Source organism: Lontra canadensis, unplaced genomic scaffold (genome assembly GCF_010015895.1).
Source record: "Lontra canadensis isolate GAN:19392208 unplaced genomic scaffold, GSC_riverotter_1.0 scaffold36, whole genome shotgun sequence".
Lineage (NCBI taxonomy): Eukaryota > Metazoa > Chordata > Mammalia > Carnivora > Mustelidae > Lontra > Lontra canadensis.
This window is the reverse complement of record NW_022631030.1, coordinates 8,250,819-8,264,789: the sequence shown is the minus strand read 5'-3', so window position 1 is coordinate 8,264,789 and position 13,971 is coordinate 8,250,819. Positions and strand designations below refer to the sequence as shown.

Sequence of the window (13,971 nt, the reverse complement as noted above, 5' to 3'; positions counted from 1 at the left end):
AGTACAATCGCTGGATCATAAGGTGATGGGGATTGAAGAGGGCACTTGTGATGAGCACTGGGTGTTGTATGTAGGTGTTAAATCACTAAATTGTACACCCGAAGCTATTACACTGTATGTTAACTAACTGAAATTTAGATAAACACTTAAAAAGACACAAAAAGAATTGAGTAGAAATTCTTCATCTTGATTTGGTCAAATTACCAAAAACATTCTAAAGACAGAGAAAGGGTAAGTTGTGCATTGAGAGAAAATGCTTACTATGCATAAACTAAAGAGAAAATAGAAAGTATTAGTTGCAGTTCAGAAATGTTCCCTCTATCCCTATACTTTGAAGCGTTTTAATCAGGAGCGGATGCTGGATTTTGTCAAATGCTTTTTCTGCATCAATTGAGAGGACCATGTGGTTCTTCTCTCTTTTCTTATTAATTTGTTCTATCACATTGATTGATTTGCGAAAGTTGAACCATCCTTGTAGCCCAGGAATGAATCCCACCTGGCCATGGTGGATAATCTTTTTAATGTGCTGTTGGATCCTGTTTGCTAGGATCTTGTTGAGAATCTTAGCATCCATATTCATCAGTGATATTGGTCTGAAATTCTCCTTTTTGGTAGGGTCTTTGCCTGGTTTGGGGATCAGGGTAATGCTGGCTTCATAGAAAGAGTCTGGAAGTTTTCCTTCTGCTTCAATTTTTTGAAACAGCTTCAGGAGAATAGGTGTTATTTCTTCTTTGAAAGTTTGGTAGAATTCTCCAGGGAATCCGTCAGGTGCCGGGCTCTTGTTTTTTGGGAGGTTTTTGATCACTGCTTCAATCTCATTACTAGATTTTGGTCTATTTAGGTTGTTGATTTCTTCCTGGTTCAATTTGGGGAGTTTATAGTTTTCCAGGAATGCATCCATTTCATCTAGGTTGCTTAGCTTATTGGCATATAACTGTTGATAATAACTTCTGATGATTGTTTCTACTTCCTTGGTGTTAGTTGTGATCTCTCCCTTGTCATTCATAATTTTATTAATTTGGGCTTTCTCTCTTTTCTTTTGGATTAGTGTGGCCAATGGTTTATTGATCTTATTGATTCTTTCAAAAAACCAGCTTCTAGTTTCATTGATACATTCTACTGTATCTCTGGTTTCTACCTCATTGATCTCAGCTCTAATCTTGATTATTTCCCTTCTTATGTGTGGAGTTGGTTTGATTTGTTGTTGATTCTCCAGTTCTTTAAGGTGTAGAGACAGCTGCTGTGTTCTGGATTTTTCAGTTTTTTGAGGGAGGCTTGGATGGCTATGTATTTCCCCCTTAGGACTGCCTTTGCTGTATCCCATAGGTTTTGGACCAAAGTGTCTTCATTCTCATTGGTTTCCATGAATTGTTTCAGTTCTTCTTTGATCTCCTCATTGATCCAAGCATTCTTAAGCAAGATGGTCTTTAGTTTCCAGGTGTTTGAGTTCCTTCCGAACTTTTCCTTGTGATTGAGCTCCAGTTTCAAAGCATTGTGATCTGAGAATATGCAGGGAATAATCTCAGTCTTTTGGTATCGGTTGAGTCCCTATTTGTGACCCAGTATGTGGTCTATTCTTGAGAAGGTTCCATGTGCACTTGAGAAAAATGAGTATTCTGTTGTTTTAGGGTGGAATGTTCTGTATATATCTATGAGGTCCATCTGGTCCAATGTCTCATTCAATGCTCTTGTTTCTTTATTGATTTTCTGCTTCGATGATCTGTCTATTTCTGAGAGAGGTATGTTAAGATCTCCTACTATTAATGTATTCATATCAATATGACTCTTTATCTTGATTAATAGTTTTCTTATGTAATTGGGTGCTCCCATATTGGGGGCAAAGATATTTACAATTGTTAGATCATCCTGGTGGATAGTCCCTTTAAGAATGATGTAGTGTCCTTCTGTATCTCTGACTACAGTCTTTAGTTTAAAATCTAATTTATCTGATATGAGAATTGCTACCCCAGCCTTCTTTTGAGGCCCACTGGCATGAAAGATGCTTCTCCATCCCTTCACTTTCAGTCTGGGTGTATCTTTAGGTTCAAATTGGGTCTCTTGTAGACAACATATGGATGGGTCCTGTCATTTTATCCAGTCTGCAACCCTGTGCCATTTTATGGGCACATTTAGGCCATTCACATTGAGAGTGATTATTGATAGATACATTTTTATTGACATCGTGTTACCTTTGAAGTCTTTCTTTCTGTAGATTGTCTCTATATTTCTGTTCAATGCTATTCTTAGGATTTTCCTCTTTTATAGAATCCCCCTTAATATTTCCTGCATTCCTGAACTTCATCAAATCTATCTATGAAAAACCCACAGCAAATATCATCCTCAATGGGAAAAAGCTTGCAGCTTTCCCCTTGAGATCAGGAACACGACAAGGATGCCCACGCTCACCATTCTTGTTCAACATAGCATTAGAAGTCCTAGCAACAGCAATCAGACAACAAAGAGAAATAAAAGGTATCCAAATTGGCAATGAAGAAGTCAAACTCTCTCTCTTCGCAGATGACATGATTCTTTATATGGAAAACCCAAAAGACTCCACCCCCAAACTACTAGAACTCATACAGCAATTCAGTAACGTGGCAGGATACAAAGTCAATGTACAGAAATCAGTGGCTTTCTTATACACTAACAATGAAAATACAGAAAGGGAAATTAGAGAATCAATTCCATTTACTATAGCACCAAGAACCATAAGATACCTGGGAATAAACCTAACCAAAGAGGTAAGGGATCTGTACTCGAGGAACTACAGAACACTCATGAAAGAAATTGAAGAAGACACAAAAAGATGGAAGACCATTCCATGCTCTTGGATCGGAAGAATAAACATTGTTAAAATGTCTATACTGCCTAGAGCAATCTATACTTTTAATGCCATTCTGATCAAAATTCCACCAGTATTCTTCAAAGAGCTGGAGGAAATAATCCAAAAATTTGTATGGAACCAGAAGAGACCCCAAATCGCTAAGGAAATGTTGAAAAACAAAAATAAAACTGGGGGCATCACATTACCTGATTTCAAGCTTTACTACAAAGCTGTGATCACCAAGACAGCATGGTACTGGCATAAAAACAGACACATAGACCAGTGGAACAGAGTAGAGAGCCCAGATATGGACCCTCAACTCTATGGTCAGTTAATCTTCGACAAAACAGGAAAAAATATACAGTGGAAAAAAGACAGTCTCTTCAATAAATGGTGCTGGGAAAACTGGGCAGCTATATGTAGAAGAATGAAACTCGACCATTCTCTTACACCGTACACAAAGATAAACTCAAAATGGATAAAAGACCTGAACGTGAGACAGGAATCCATCAGAATCCTAGAGGAGAACATAGGCAGTAATCTCTTTGATATCAGCCACAGCAACTTCTTTCAAGATATGTCTCCAAAGGCAAAGGAAACAAAAGCCAAAATAAACATTTGGGACTTCATCAAGATCAAAAGCTTCTGCACAGCAAAGGAAACAGTCAACAAAACAAAGAGACAACCCACAGAATGGGAGAAGATATTTGCAAATGACAGTACAGACAAAAGGCTTATATCCAGGATCTATAAAGAACTCCTCAAACTCAACACACACAAAACAGATAATCATATCAAAAATGGGCAGAAGATATGAACAGACACTTCTCCAATGAAGACATACAAATGGCTATCAGACACATGAAAAAATGTTCATCATCACTAGCCATCAGGGAGATTCAAATTAAAACCACATTGAGATATCACCTTACACCAGTTAGAATGGCCAAAATTAGCAAGACAGGAAACAACATGTGTTGGAGGGTATGTGGAGAAAGGGGAACCCTCTTACACTGTTGGTGGGAATGCAAGTTGGTGCAGCCTCTTTGGAGAACAGTGTGGAGATTCCTCAAGAAATTAAAAATAGAACTTCCCTATGACCCTGCAATTGCACTACTGGGTATTTACCCCAAAGATACAGATGTAGTGAAAAGAAGGGCCATCTGGACCCCAATGTCTATAGCAGTCGCCAAACTGTGGAAAGAACCAAGATGCCCTTCAACGGATGAATGGATAAGGAAGATGTGGTCCATATACACTATGGAGTATTATGCCTCCATCAGAAAGGATGAATACCCAACTTTTGTAGCAACATGGACAGGACTGGAAGAGATTATGCAGAGTGAAATAAGTCAAGCAGAGAGAGTTAATTATAATATGGTTTCACTTATTTGTGGAGCATAACAAATAACATGGAGGACATGGGGAGTTAGAGAGGAGAAGGGAGTTGGGGGAAATTGGAAGGGGAGGTGAACCATGAGAGACTATGGACTCTGAAAAACTATCTGAAGGGTTTGAAGAGGTGGGGCGTGGGAGGTTGGGGGAACCAGGTGGTGGGTGTTAGAGAGGGCACGGATTGCATGGAGCACTGGGTGTGGTGCAAAAACAATGAATACTGTTATGCTGAAAATAAATTTTAAAAAATGATTTAAAAAAAAAGAAAGTATTAGTTGCAGTATTGAAAAATATATAAATCAAAACGTAAAAAGAAATAAATATAATAGGCAAAAGTCAGATAATAGAGTTTTCAGAGAAATGGAAAGCCAGAAATGTTGAAAAAGTAAAAAAAAAAAAAAAAACTATGCTCAACCTCTTTGGAAATCATGGAAATGCATATTAAAACTACAGTAATAGGAGTGTCTAGGTAGCTCAGTCGGTTAAGCATCCAACTCTTCATTTTTGCTTAGGTCATGATCTCAGGGTCATGAGATCAAGACCTGGTCAGACTCCATGGTCAGAGTGGAGTCTGCTTGAGATTCTCTCTCTTCCTCTGCCTCTACCTCTCCTTCCTACTCTCTCTTTCTCAAGTAGATAAATAAATCTTTTTTTAAAAAACCTACAATAATACATAAATTTATGCTTTCAAGATTGGAGAAAAATGTGTCATCTGTGAATATACAAAGTCCTAGCAAGAATGGGGACTACAAGGGCTCTCTTATGCTCATAGTTAATGTGAACATTGGTGCAAACACTAGATCTCCAATACAGTTATAGATCTGCATATTCAATAACTACTCTTATATTGCTTTCCTAAAGAAGGCGCTGTAACTATACAGATTTGTACCAACACTATGTGGGAGAAAGCACTGTTACCTCAAAACAAAGAATTCAATACTGTTTGTGAAAAGCTTATTTGCAAATTAAGAATGACTTTACTATATCAAGTGTTTACCCTTGCTTATAAGACCATAAAAGTTATGACAGCAATGCAACCTATTATATATACAGCTGGGAAATAGTTATATATCCTTAGATATTTCCTTCAGCAAAGTCACTCTGGAACTCTAAACAATGGGTGCCTGGGTGGCTCAATTGGTTGAGCAACTGCCTTCAGCTCAGGTCATGATCCCAGAGTCCCGGGATCGAGTCCCACATCAGGCTCCGGTCCCACATCCCCACATTGGGCTCCCAGCTCCACGGGGAGTCTGCTTCCCACTCAGACCTTCTCCCCTCTCAAGCTCTCTCTCTTTCTCAAATAAATAAATAAAGTCTTTTTTTAAAAAAAAACTCTAAACAATAAAATTTTTTAGGAATTTCGATGGTTTTAACACAGCTTAAAAAGGTGTTGGAAGAGAGAGTTGCATTGAGATGGAGCGTGGGGACAGGTGGTGACTGTTTATGGATTCTGGACAAGTTTAAGTTGAGAGCCAACAGTTTTGTGTTTATCTGCATCACAGTTGAGGGAAAAGGGAACTAGGTCCTTCTTCCTTCCTCTTAGGTGTAAATACAAGTATCAGAAAGACATGAGCTCCTCTCAGGAGCATTCAAAAAGCAAACACAGTGGGACATCTATGCATGATTATTAAAAACCTTTCATTAGTCTCTTCTTCTTGTTTTTCTGCTCATCAAGGAACCTGAAGACTCAAGAGGAATCTATCCCCTGAGACACTACATCAAGTTAAGCTCCTACCCATCTGGCTGAGTGTGTTCTATTCCCTGGACTTCAGCTAGTTGGGTCTTTGACTAGAAAAGAGCCACTCTCACCAAAGAATCACAGGTAACTGTTCTTTGAGTAATAACATGCAAACTACTGCCTCGACATAAATAGTAAAAAATTGGAGGAAAAAAATACGGATGAGATTTATACTGAAATGAATCACATACTGTAGGTGAGTTCTTAAAATGGTAGATTTTTCTTAGTCTTCCTGCTTTCCCTCTTCAACTTCCACTGAGAGGTAAGATGCTTGGGCATTGTTAGACATCATCTTACATTGGGTTATCAAGTCTCAGGTTGTCACTATCTCTGTCTATGTCTCTGTATCCCATCTCTGTCTGTCTGCCTGTTTCTCTCTCTCTTTACACACACACACACACACACAATTATTAATTAAAAACCTACAAAGAAGCACAAAATTGTTGCAAAATGGACAAACAAATGAAACATTGACACCTCTAATTGATAAATCTTAGTCTACTTTGCAATTCACCTGATGAAAATGTTCATATTTCATCTAATGTGAATATGAAGATGTCTTGGGTATGGGATCCCACTGGTAAAGTAGAAACTTCAGATACATTTGTACCAGTTTTTGAATTATGATATCCATATAGGTGATTATGATAATTTTGTTTCTGTTATTTATTCTCCTATTGGAAAAATATAGATTAACATTTTTTGTGTGTGCTTGTATGTTTGACACACAACGTCACACAATTTTCAGGTGTACAACATAGTAATTGACATTCTCTGTACTTTATGCTCTGCTCACCACAAGTGCAGCTACCATCTGTCACTATACAATACCATCGACTCTATTTCCTATGCTGGGCCTACATTCCCATGGCTTATTCATTCCATACCTGGAAGCCTGAATCTCCCACTTTCCTTCACCCATGAAAATTTTAGCTTAGATGTAGCTTAAGCCACATTGCCTAGACACGGGATACATTTTGTCTAAGCTTTGCTGGGATCAGAGATCCTGGCTTCTCTCATATTGTGGAGCTGGTTTCACAGTTTTCCTCAAAGAATAATTAATAATTATCATGAACTCAACACGAATTTGGGTTAAATTTTAAAAATATCAATTCTGTCTCAATTTTCATTTTATAGAATCCCAACTTTTCTTGACATCGAGCTGGCAACATCCTTTCCTCTGATGTTGGTTCTGTTCTTCCTGTCTCAGATAGTAGGTCTTAAATAAGAGCCATACCCTTGGTGGAGATGTCTTCTCCTGTAAGGGCATTGCCTGAACTTATGAGTATGAGAGTGGAAGATGGAGGGAGGGATATTATCTCTAACAAAGCCAAATTAGCCTAAATATCTAGGTATTTAGGATAGAAAGATATATGTTAGAAAACTGCCCTTGGATTGTGTTTGGGAGAACAGGTATAAATTTTATGTTCTTAGAGCCTCACAAAATCCATTATGTAAGCTTATATTGTAAGTCTAGTGTAAGAGAAGCAAGGAGACAGCAGTGTACAAGTTTGGTATTCTGAATGATATGGAAGGTAGCTGGTCTCATATCATAGAGTGAGTTTCTCACGTCCTCTGAGGGAAATCCCTTTATAAGCTGGTGATGGCTGTAGTGAGACACCAGTCAAATACCAGTGATGAAGCCTTCCTCAAAGATCTAGTTTCGAAACTAAGAAGTCTCTACAACACAAAGAGAATTTATTCTTCCATTCATTCCCCCTCTCTGTTCATAGGTAGATAGATTGATAGATGATAGATAGATACATAGGCAACTCTGTATCAGAAGGCAACAGTTTTGTATGATTCACTACAATTTCTTGTGAAGTTCTCAACTGTCAGATACTTTATTATGGACTTTACAACTATTATCTTATTTAGTTTTTATCTCCTAGCTGGGAATACTACTATAAAGTTACATATGAGGACCCCAAGGAATTATTCAGGTGTACCAAAGACTTTTGAAGTGTGCGTTGCTATCAGCAATTAAATACTTGGTTCTTTAAATTTTTCCATGAACTCTGGAGAGAAAATAGAATTCCAAGAGGTCCCCCTGAATGCTGCCCCTGGTGTACATTCCCTGCTAAATCGTCTCTCCTTTGTGTGGGTGAGACTTGAGATCATGATGGGATATCACTTATGATGCATTCTTACACTACGCTTCATCACAGCAAACTGGAGACAGATTCTCCTACCAGCTTTATAAAAGTAAGCCACCATGTTATCAGATGGCCAGGTGGTTAGGACACGAGGGTGGGCTCAAAAGCTAAGAGGGATGATCCCTGCTAAGAGCCAGCAAGAAAGACAGACGCCTCAGTCCTAAAGCTGCAAGGAACTGAATTCTGCCAACAATCTCCGTGGACTTGGAAGAGAAACCCAAGCTTCAGATGAGATTCCAGACTTAGCTGACATCCTGATTTCAACCTTGAGCAAAACATCCAGCTCACCTGACTCAAACACTGTAAGAATAGAAATTTGTATGGTTTTTAAGCAGCTAAGTGTGTGGTCATTTATGATATATAACTAGAGATTAATACAATGGATTTCTATGACTTTCTTCTACATGTATCTCTATCTGTGTTTCTGTTTGTGCATGCATGTGTATCTGTGTGGGCAAGAGAAAGAGAGAAAGAGAGAGAGAGGAAGAGAGAAGATGATGAAATCATTCTATCATCTTTAACAAATAAGTTTCATAAGAAGCAAAATTTAGTTTAGCTCTAGAACTATCTACCATGGATGATAAAGTTGACACATGAAAATGGGTTTTCGGTTTTCAGTTAAATGCTGGGTGCTCTCTCTATTCCCATAGGGAGAAGTACCAAAGGCGTGGAAATGACAAACGTGAGCCTCGTCACAACGTTCTTCCTCATGGGTCTTCCCCATGCTCCAGCAATGGACATTCCCCTCTTGGGAATCTTCTTGGTGATCTATGTACTCACTGTGGTGGGGAACCTCCTCATCCTGCTGGTGATCAAGGTGGATTCCCACCTCCACACCCCCATGTACTACTTCCTGACCAACCTGTCCTTCATTGACATGTGGTTCTCCACCGTCACTGTGCCCAAAATGCTGATGACCTTGGCATCGCCAGGAGGCAGGGCCATCTCTTTTCTGAGCTGTGTGGCCCAGCTCTACTCCTTCCACTTCCTGGGGAGCACCGAGTGTTTCCTCTACACAGTCATGTCCTATGACCGCTACCTGGCCATCAGTCACCCACTCAGGTATGCCAGCATGATGAGTGGGAGGACATGTGCCCTCCTGGCCACCAGCACGTGGCTCAGTGGCTCTCTGCACTCTGCTGTCCAGACCACACTGACATTCCGTTTGCCCTACTGTGGGCCCAGCCAGATCCAGCATTACTTCTGTGATGGACCTCCCATCCTCAAGCTGGCCTGTGCAGACACCTCTGTCAATGAGATGGTGATCTTTGTCAACATTGGGGTAGTGGCCTCGGGCTGCTTTCTCTTGATAGTGCTGTCCTATGTGTCCATCGTCTGGTCCATCCTGAAGATCCGCACCTCAGAAGGGAGACACAGAGCCTTTCAGACCTGCGCCTCTCACTGCATTGTGGTCCTTTGTTTCTTTGTTCCCTGTGTTTTCATTTACCTGAGGCCAGGATCCCGGGATGCTGTGGATGGGGTTGTGGCAGTTTTCTACATGGTGCTGACACCCCTTCTAAACCCTGTGGTGTACACTCTGAGGAACAAGGAAGTGAAGAAAGCTCTATGGAAGCTTATACACATAGTAACATTTTCCCGGAGCAAATAAACACTGGAAAGTAGATATCATCATTTTTCTTAAAAAAATACTAATATAATTCGGTCACCAAGGTGCAACGTATACATGTGTAGTTCTCAGTGTTAAATGTTCTCCAAAACCATCCACTCAGAAATATTTGTTTCACAGGTTTGTCTGAGGAATTTTTTAAAAGTCAGAATTAAATTTTATTGGTGATGAACTTGCCTAAGTTTTGGTCTATCAAATTTTTCCCTGTGAATTTTTTCTCTATCTTTTGTTCCATTTTGTTGAGCTACAGTTGACATATAACATAGTTTTGCCTTCTTAAAAATTCTGTATTCTGCTTGGAACTCAGACGCCAGGGTTGTTTTAGTCATCTACCTAACTTTGTAATATGCTTTTTTTTTTTTTTTAATTTGCTTGAGGTTTATGTGCACAACTTGGGAATTACCCTCCTGAGCATAGTGTCCAAGGACAGAAGCAAATATCAGAGTCACTGATTCATGGTTGCAGCTGTGTGACTGCCTTCTCCATCACATCTGTGTTTGTGTGTGGATCCCAGTGTGACCACCCCTCCACCTGGCACATCGTGACCATGTTCATTGCTCCCACACTGAAAGAGCTCTAAGCTCTGAGCAGCTCCTTAACTCTCCAGGTGGGTCTGTCAGGACAGGCTGTGGTGCTGACATGCTCCTCTCAGGAACTGCCAACAACTGCCACATTGCCAGGGTCCTGCAGTTTCCCAGGCTGGGTGAGGCAGATCAAGAGGAAGGTAAGGACAGAAGCCATTGGTCTCCACCACATATTCTGACCTTGATTTCCTGTGCTATCTGACCAGATGTCCACAGTTAGCACCAAACCATTCAACACTGAATTCTTTTACCGCAGCTGGAGGCAGCTGGTCGTCTGCCCAGGGAGCTCCTGCTCCTACCCTTTTAGAGTCTTGGAAATCCAGCTGTACCAAACTACAACCTGGTCTAGGACAGGAACACCCACACTACCGGCTGGGGCCAATGATACTTCCCATGTAGAAAGTAGAAAAATGAAAATATCTTTAAGTAATCTATTCATGGGATTTCAACATTTCTTTTACATATCAGAAAAAAGCCTGCAGAGGATAAAACCCTCTGAAAATACCTAATTAATGATACATGGCCCACGCTTGTGGGTGTCCACATATAATGGGTGAAATGCTATACTTGCACCCAAACAAAAGCAAATATTGGCTCAATATTTGGAAATAATTCTATGACCTGCACCTCAATTTTCCATCTCAAAATTGACCCTCTCTCAAAATACTGTTATGAGGATTAAATGAGTGTATAGAAGTGGTTTGAGTGACAGTGATTTATAATAATTCTTTTTTAAAGATTTTATTGTTTCATTCATTCATTCATTCGAGAGTGAGAGACAGGGAGGGGCAAGGAGAGGGAGAAACAGTCTACGCTGAGCCAGGAGCCCAACATAGGGCTCCAACCCAGGACCCTGAGACCATGACCAAAGCCAAAGGCAGATGATTAACTGACTGAGCCACCAGGCACCCCAGTACATTCCCAATTAGAGATCTAAAGTTTAAACCTAAGGCCACCAATCAGGTAGCCTCATTCTCAGAATCATTCTCTTCACAAATTCTGTCAATGATTCCCAGCCACCAAAATAATACTTTTGAAGATACATGAATGTTGTTTTCTTTAAATAACCTTCTAGATAATAAATCTAGCTAATTATGGACAATGTAATCATTCTGATTCATTAACTATTTTCATAAATTTGCTACCCCTATATTTACTAGCCTTCAAGGAATTTATAGGAAAGTATCTGAAACATTAAAATTATAATGAATTAAGTTTTTCTAGGATAATTCAGAGGCAAACACAGTAAACATTATTGAGCTTGGGATAAATGCTAGACATTTTGTAAATTAATTATTATAAGAACCCTATAAGATAGGTTCTGCTACTATAAAAAAATAAAAAAGAAAATGATGGCAGCTTAGATAACTTGATAAAGTCACACACTAGTAAGGAATATAGTCAAGGTTTAATTTCAGGCTATCTGGTACCAAAGTTCATGGTGGTAAATTCTACTGTACATTACAATCACTAATTTCAGGAACTTTCTATTTGGGGGAGAGCAGAGTCATATCAATGAACATCAGTAATTATTGGAATAACAAAACACAGATCTTTGAATAGTTACATGTATTTTATGACTGAAATGTAAGTTTTGTTGGAAACCACATTTCCCCCGTAGACCAGGAAAAGTGTATGATCTACTCTACCTCCACCTAAGTGAGACTGCAAATGTGTCATGTGTTCCACATGAAGGTGTGGATTCCTCTGGGAAAAATACTGTCTTAGCCCCTTAGTCTCCACCTACATCAATCCTGGTCTTATTTCTTTAGAATATTCTCCCTGCTACTGACCCTTCTATTTCCAAACATTTGGTTTTTGAGGGACCCAACTTCTGATCCACACTCAAGGTATTAGGTGTCATTCCTAAACAAATGCCACTTCTTTCTGTCCATGCTGTCCCTACCTTCTTTGTTCAAGTCCCTGGTAACTTGAGTTTTTTCGATGCTTCCATTTGGAGATAAAGCTATCACATCAAAATTCCTACGTCTACACCAAAACCCCTTTTTCCTTTTTCTTCAACATTTGTCTCTCTGTAGTATGATTGACCCAACAAAAGTAACCCTGACACTCGGAAGATCTTCCCATAGACTCTGTTCATGCATTTCTTCTTCGTGCAATTGGGAAGGGGGTAAGAGAAGAAATAGAGAAGGAAGAGGTAGGATGGTATGAAGAAATTCCAGAAAATAAAGAACAATGTTGGATAATTTTAAAACTTTAATAATGAATCCTTTGCATTTTCAAATAACAACTGGAACACCTTCTTTTGTAAATACTTCATTGTGTTGTTAGTATGCGCCAAGAGCTGTTAGTACTGCTTCCAAAAGAGGAAAATAAAAAAGAATAAAATACAGGAGAATTGATGTCTGAATTCCACATGGGGACCAATGAAATATGAGCAAATGTCTCACCACATCGTGTCACAGTTTGATATATTCTCCTGAGTTTCTCCTCAAAATAGCAGCTCTGGAGTACTGACCTTCTCCACTGAGGCTCTTAATGACTGGTACCATTTCACTGAATTTTGAAAATGTTATTTGGTAGAAGCATGATGTGTCTGATGGATTCCTTGAAGCTATATTTTCTGAGTTCACTAATGGTTGAAAACCGTCTATGTTATAGATGTCGTAGCTGAATTATAAGAAGTAATTAACTAATAGAAAAAATCAGGCTCAAATTATGAATGAATAGGGTGACTTTTATAATGATCCCAGTGCTGATACTGGTTCATTCACTCATACTTTCTCATATAATTAATCAGCGCAGTAATTCTTTCAATAATTTAAATTAGGTGACACCTATATTTAAGGCACAGGAAATACAGGGCATCAAGACAGTGTCTATGCTCCAGAACTCCAGAGTTCAATGAGAAACGCACAAGTACACAAGTGAATCTTAGAATGTCCTACTGTAAGTATGGAGTGCTACAGTAAATGACATGATATCTAACACAGATTAAGTAGTAGAGTGAATTACCACCTGAAAATGAAGAAAATAACATATCCAGATAACAAATGCTTGCTTCAATGACATAACTCCTAATAAATAATTAGTACATATAAAGTATGAATAACACAAAGGTGATTTCAGTCTATGTGTTTTGGAGTCTGCTCCAAATTTACAGAGCTTCTGTTTTCCAGGCCAAATCTTAATGCATATTGAATCTTTTCATTCTAACAAGAAGAAAATTTGGACACAAGAGACTAAACCCAAGGCATTTCACATTTCTTTTTATTGTCTGAAAATCTCTGTATCCTGACCAGGCATACATGTTGGCCAGCATCTGCCCCCACCCAACCACAGGAAAGACACAAGAAGGTGTAATGCCACCATGTCCTCAAGGAAGACGTGAGGAAATACTAGGTGGGCTGCACGAAGTCTGACGAAGGTCTAACTCAAATGTTTGCAGTGTAACCCTATTTTTCTCGCTGTGGGTAAAATTAAGACAAAGACATATCTCTTTGGTAGAATGGGGGGACATTATCAAAATGTGTATAAATAAGAGTTATATCCTTCTTCAAAGTTATCACTATCAAACTATTTTGAGGGCCCTGGTTCCCGTGTTTGGATGCCCATATTATCACAGTGACCAGGGTGCATACATATTAGATCAAAGGAGACATTGGTGAAGCCCTACAGACTCGCTA

At 39.2% G+C, this 13,971-nt stretch overlaps 1 protein-coding gene across 1 annotated transcript; it reads left to right on the top strand.

The window, feature by feature from the left end:
• Nucleotides 1-8,786: 8,786 nt before the first annotated feature.
• Nucleotides 8,787-9,746, top strand: LOC116874365 (olfactory receptor 10G9-like). The gene has a single exon (XM_032869029.1). The coding sequence runs from the start codon at nucleotides 8,787-8,789 to the stop codon at nucleotides 9,720-9,722; it is 936 nt and encodes a 311-aa protein (XP_032724920.1). The 3' UTR covers nucleotides 9,723-9,746.
• Nucleotides 9,747-13,971: the final 4,225 nt, after the last annotated feature.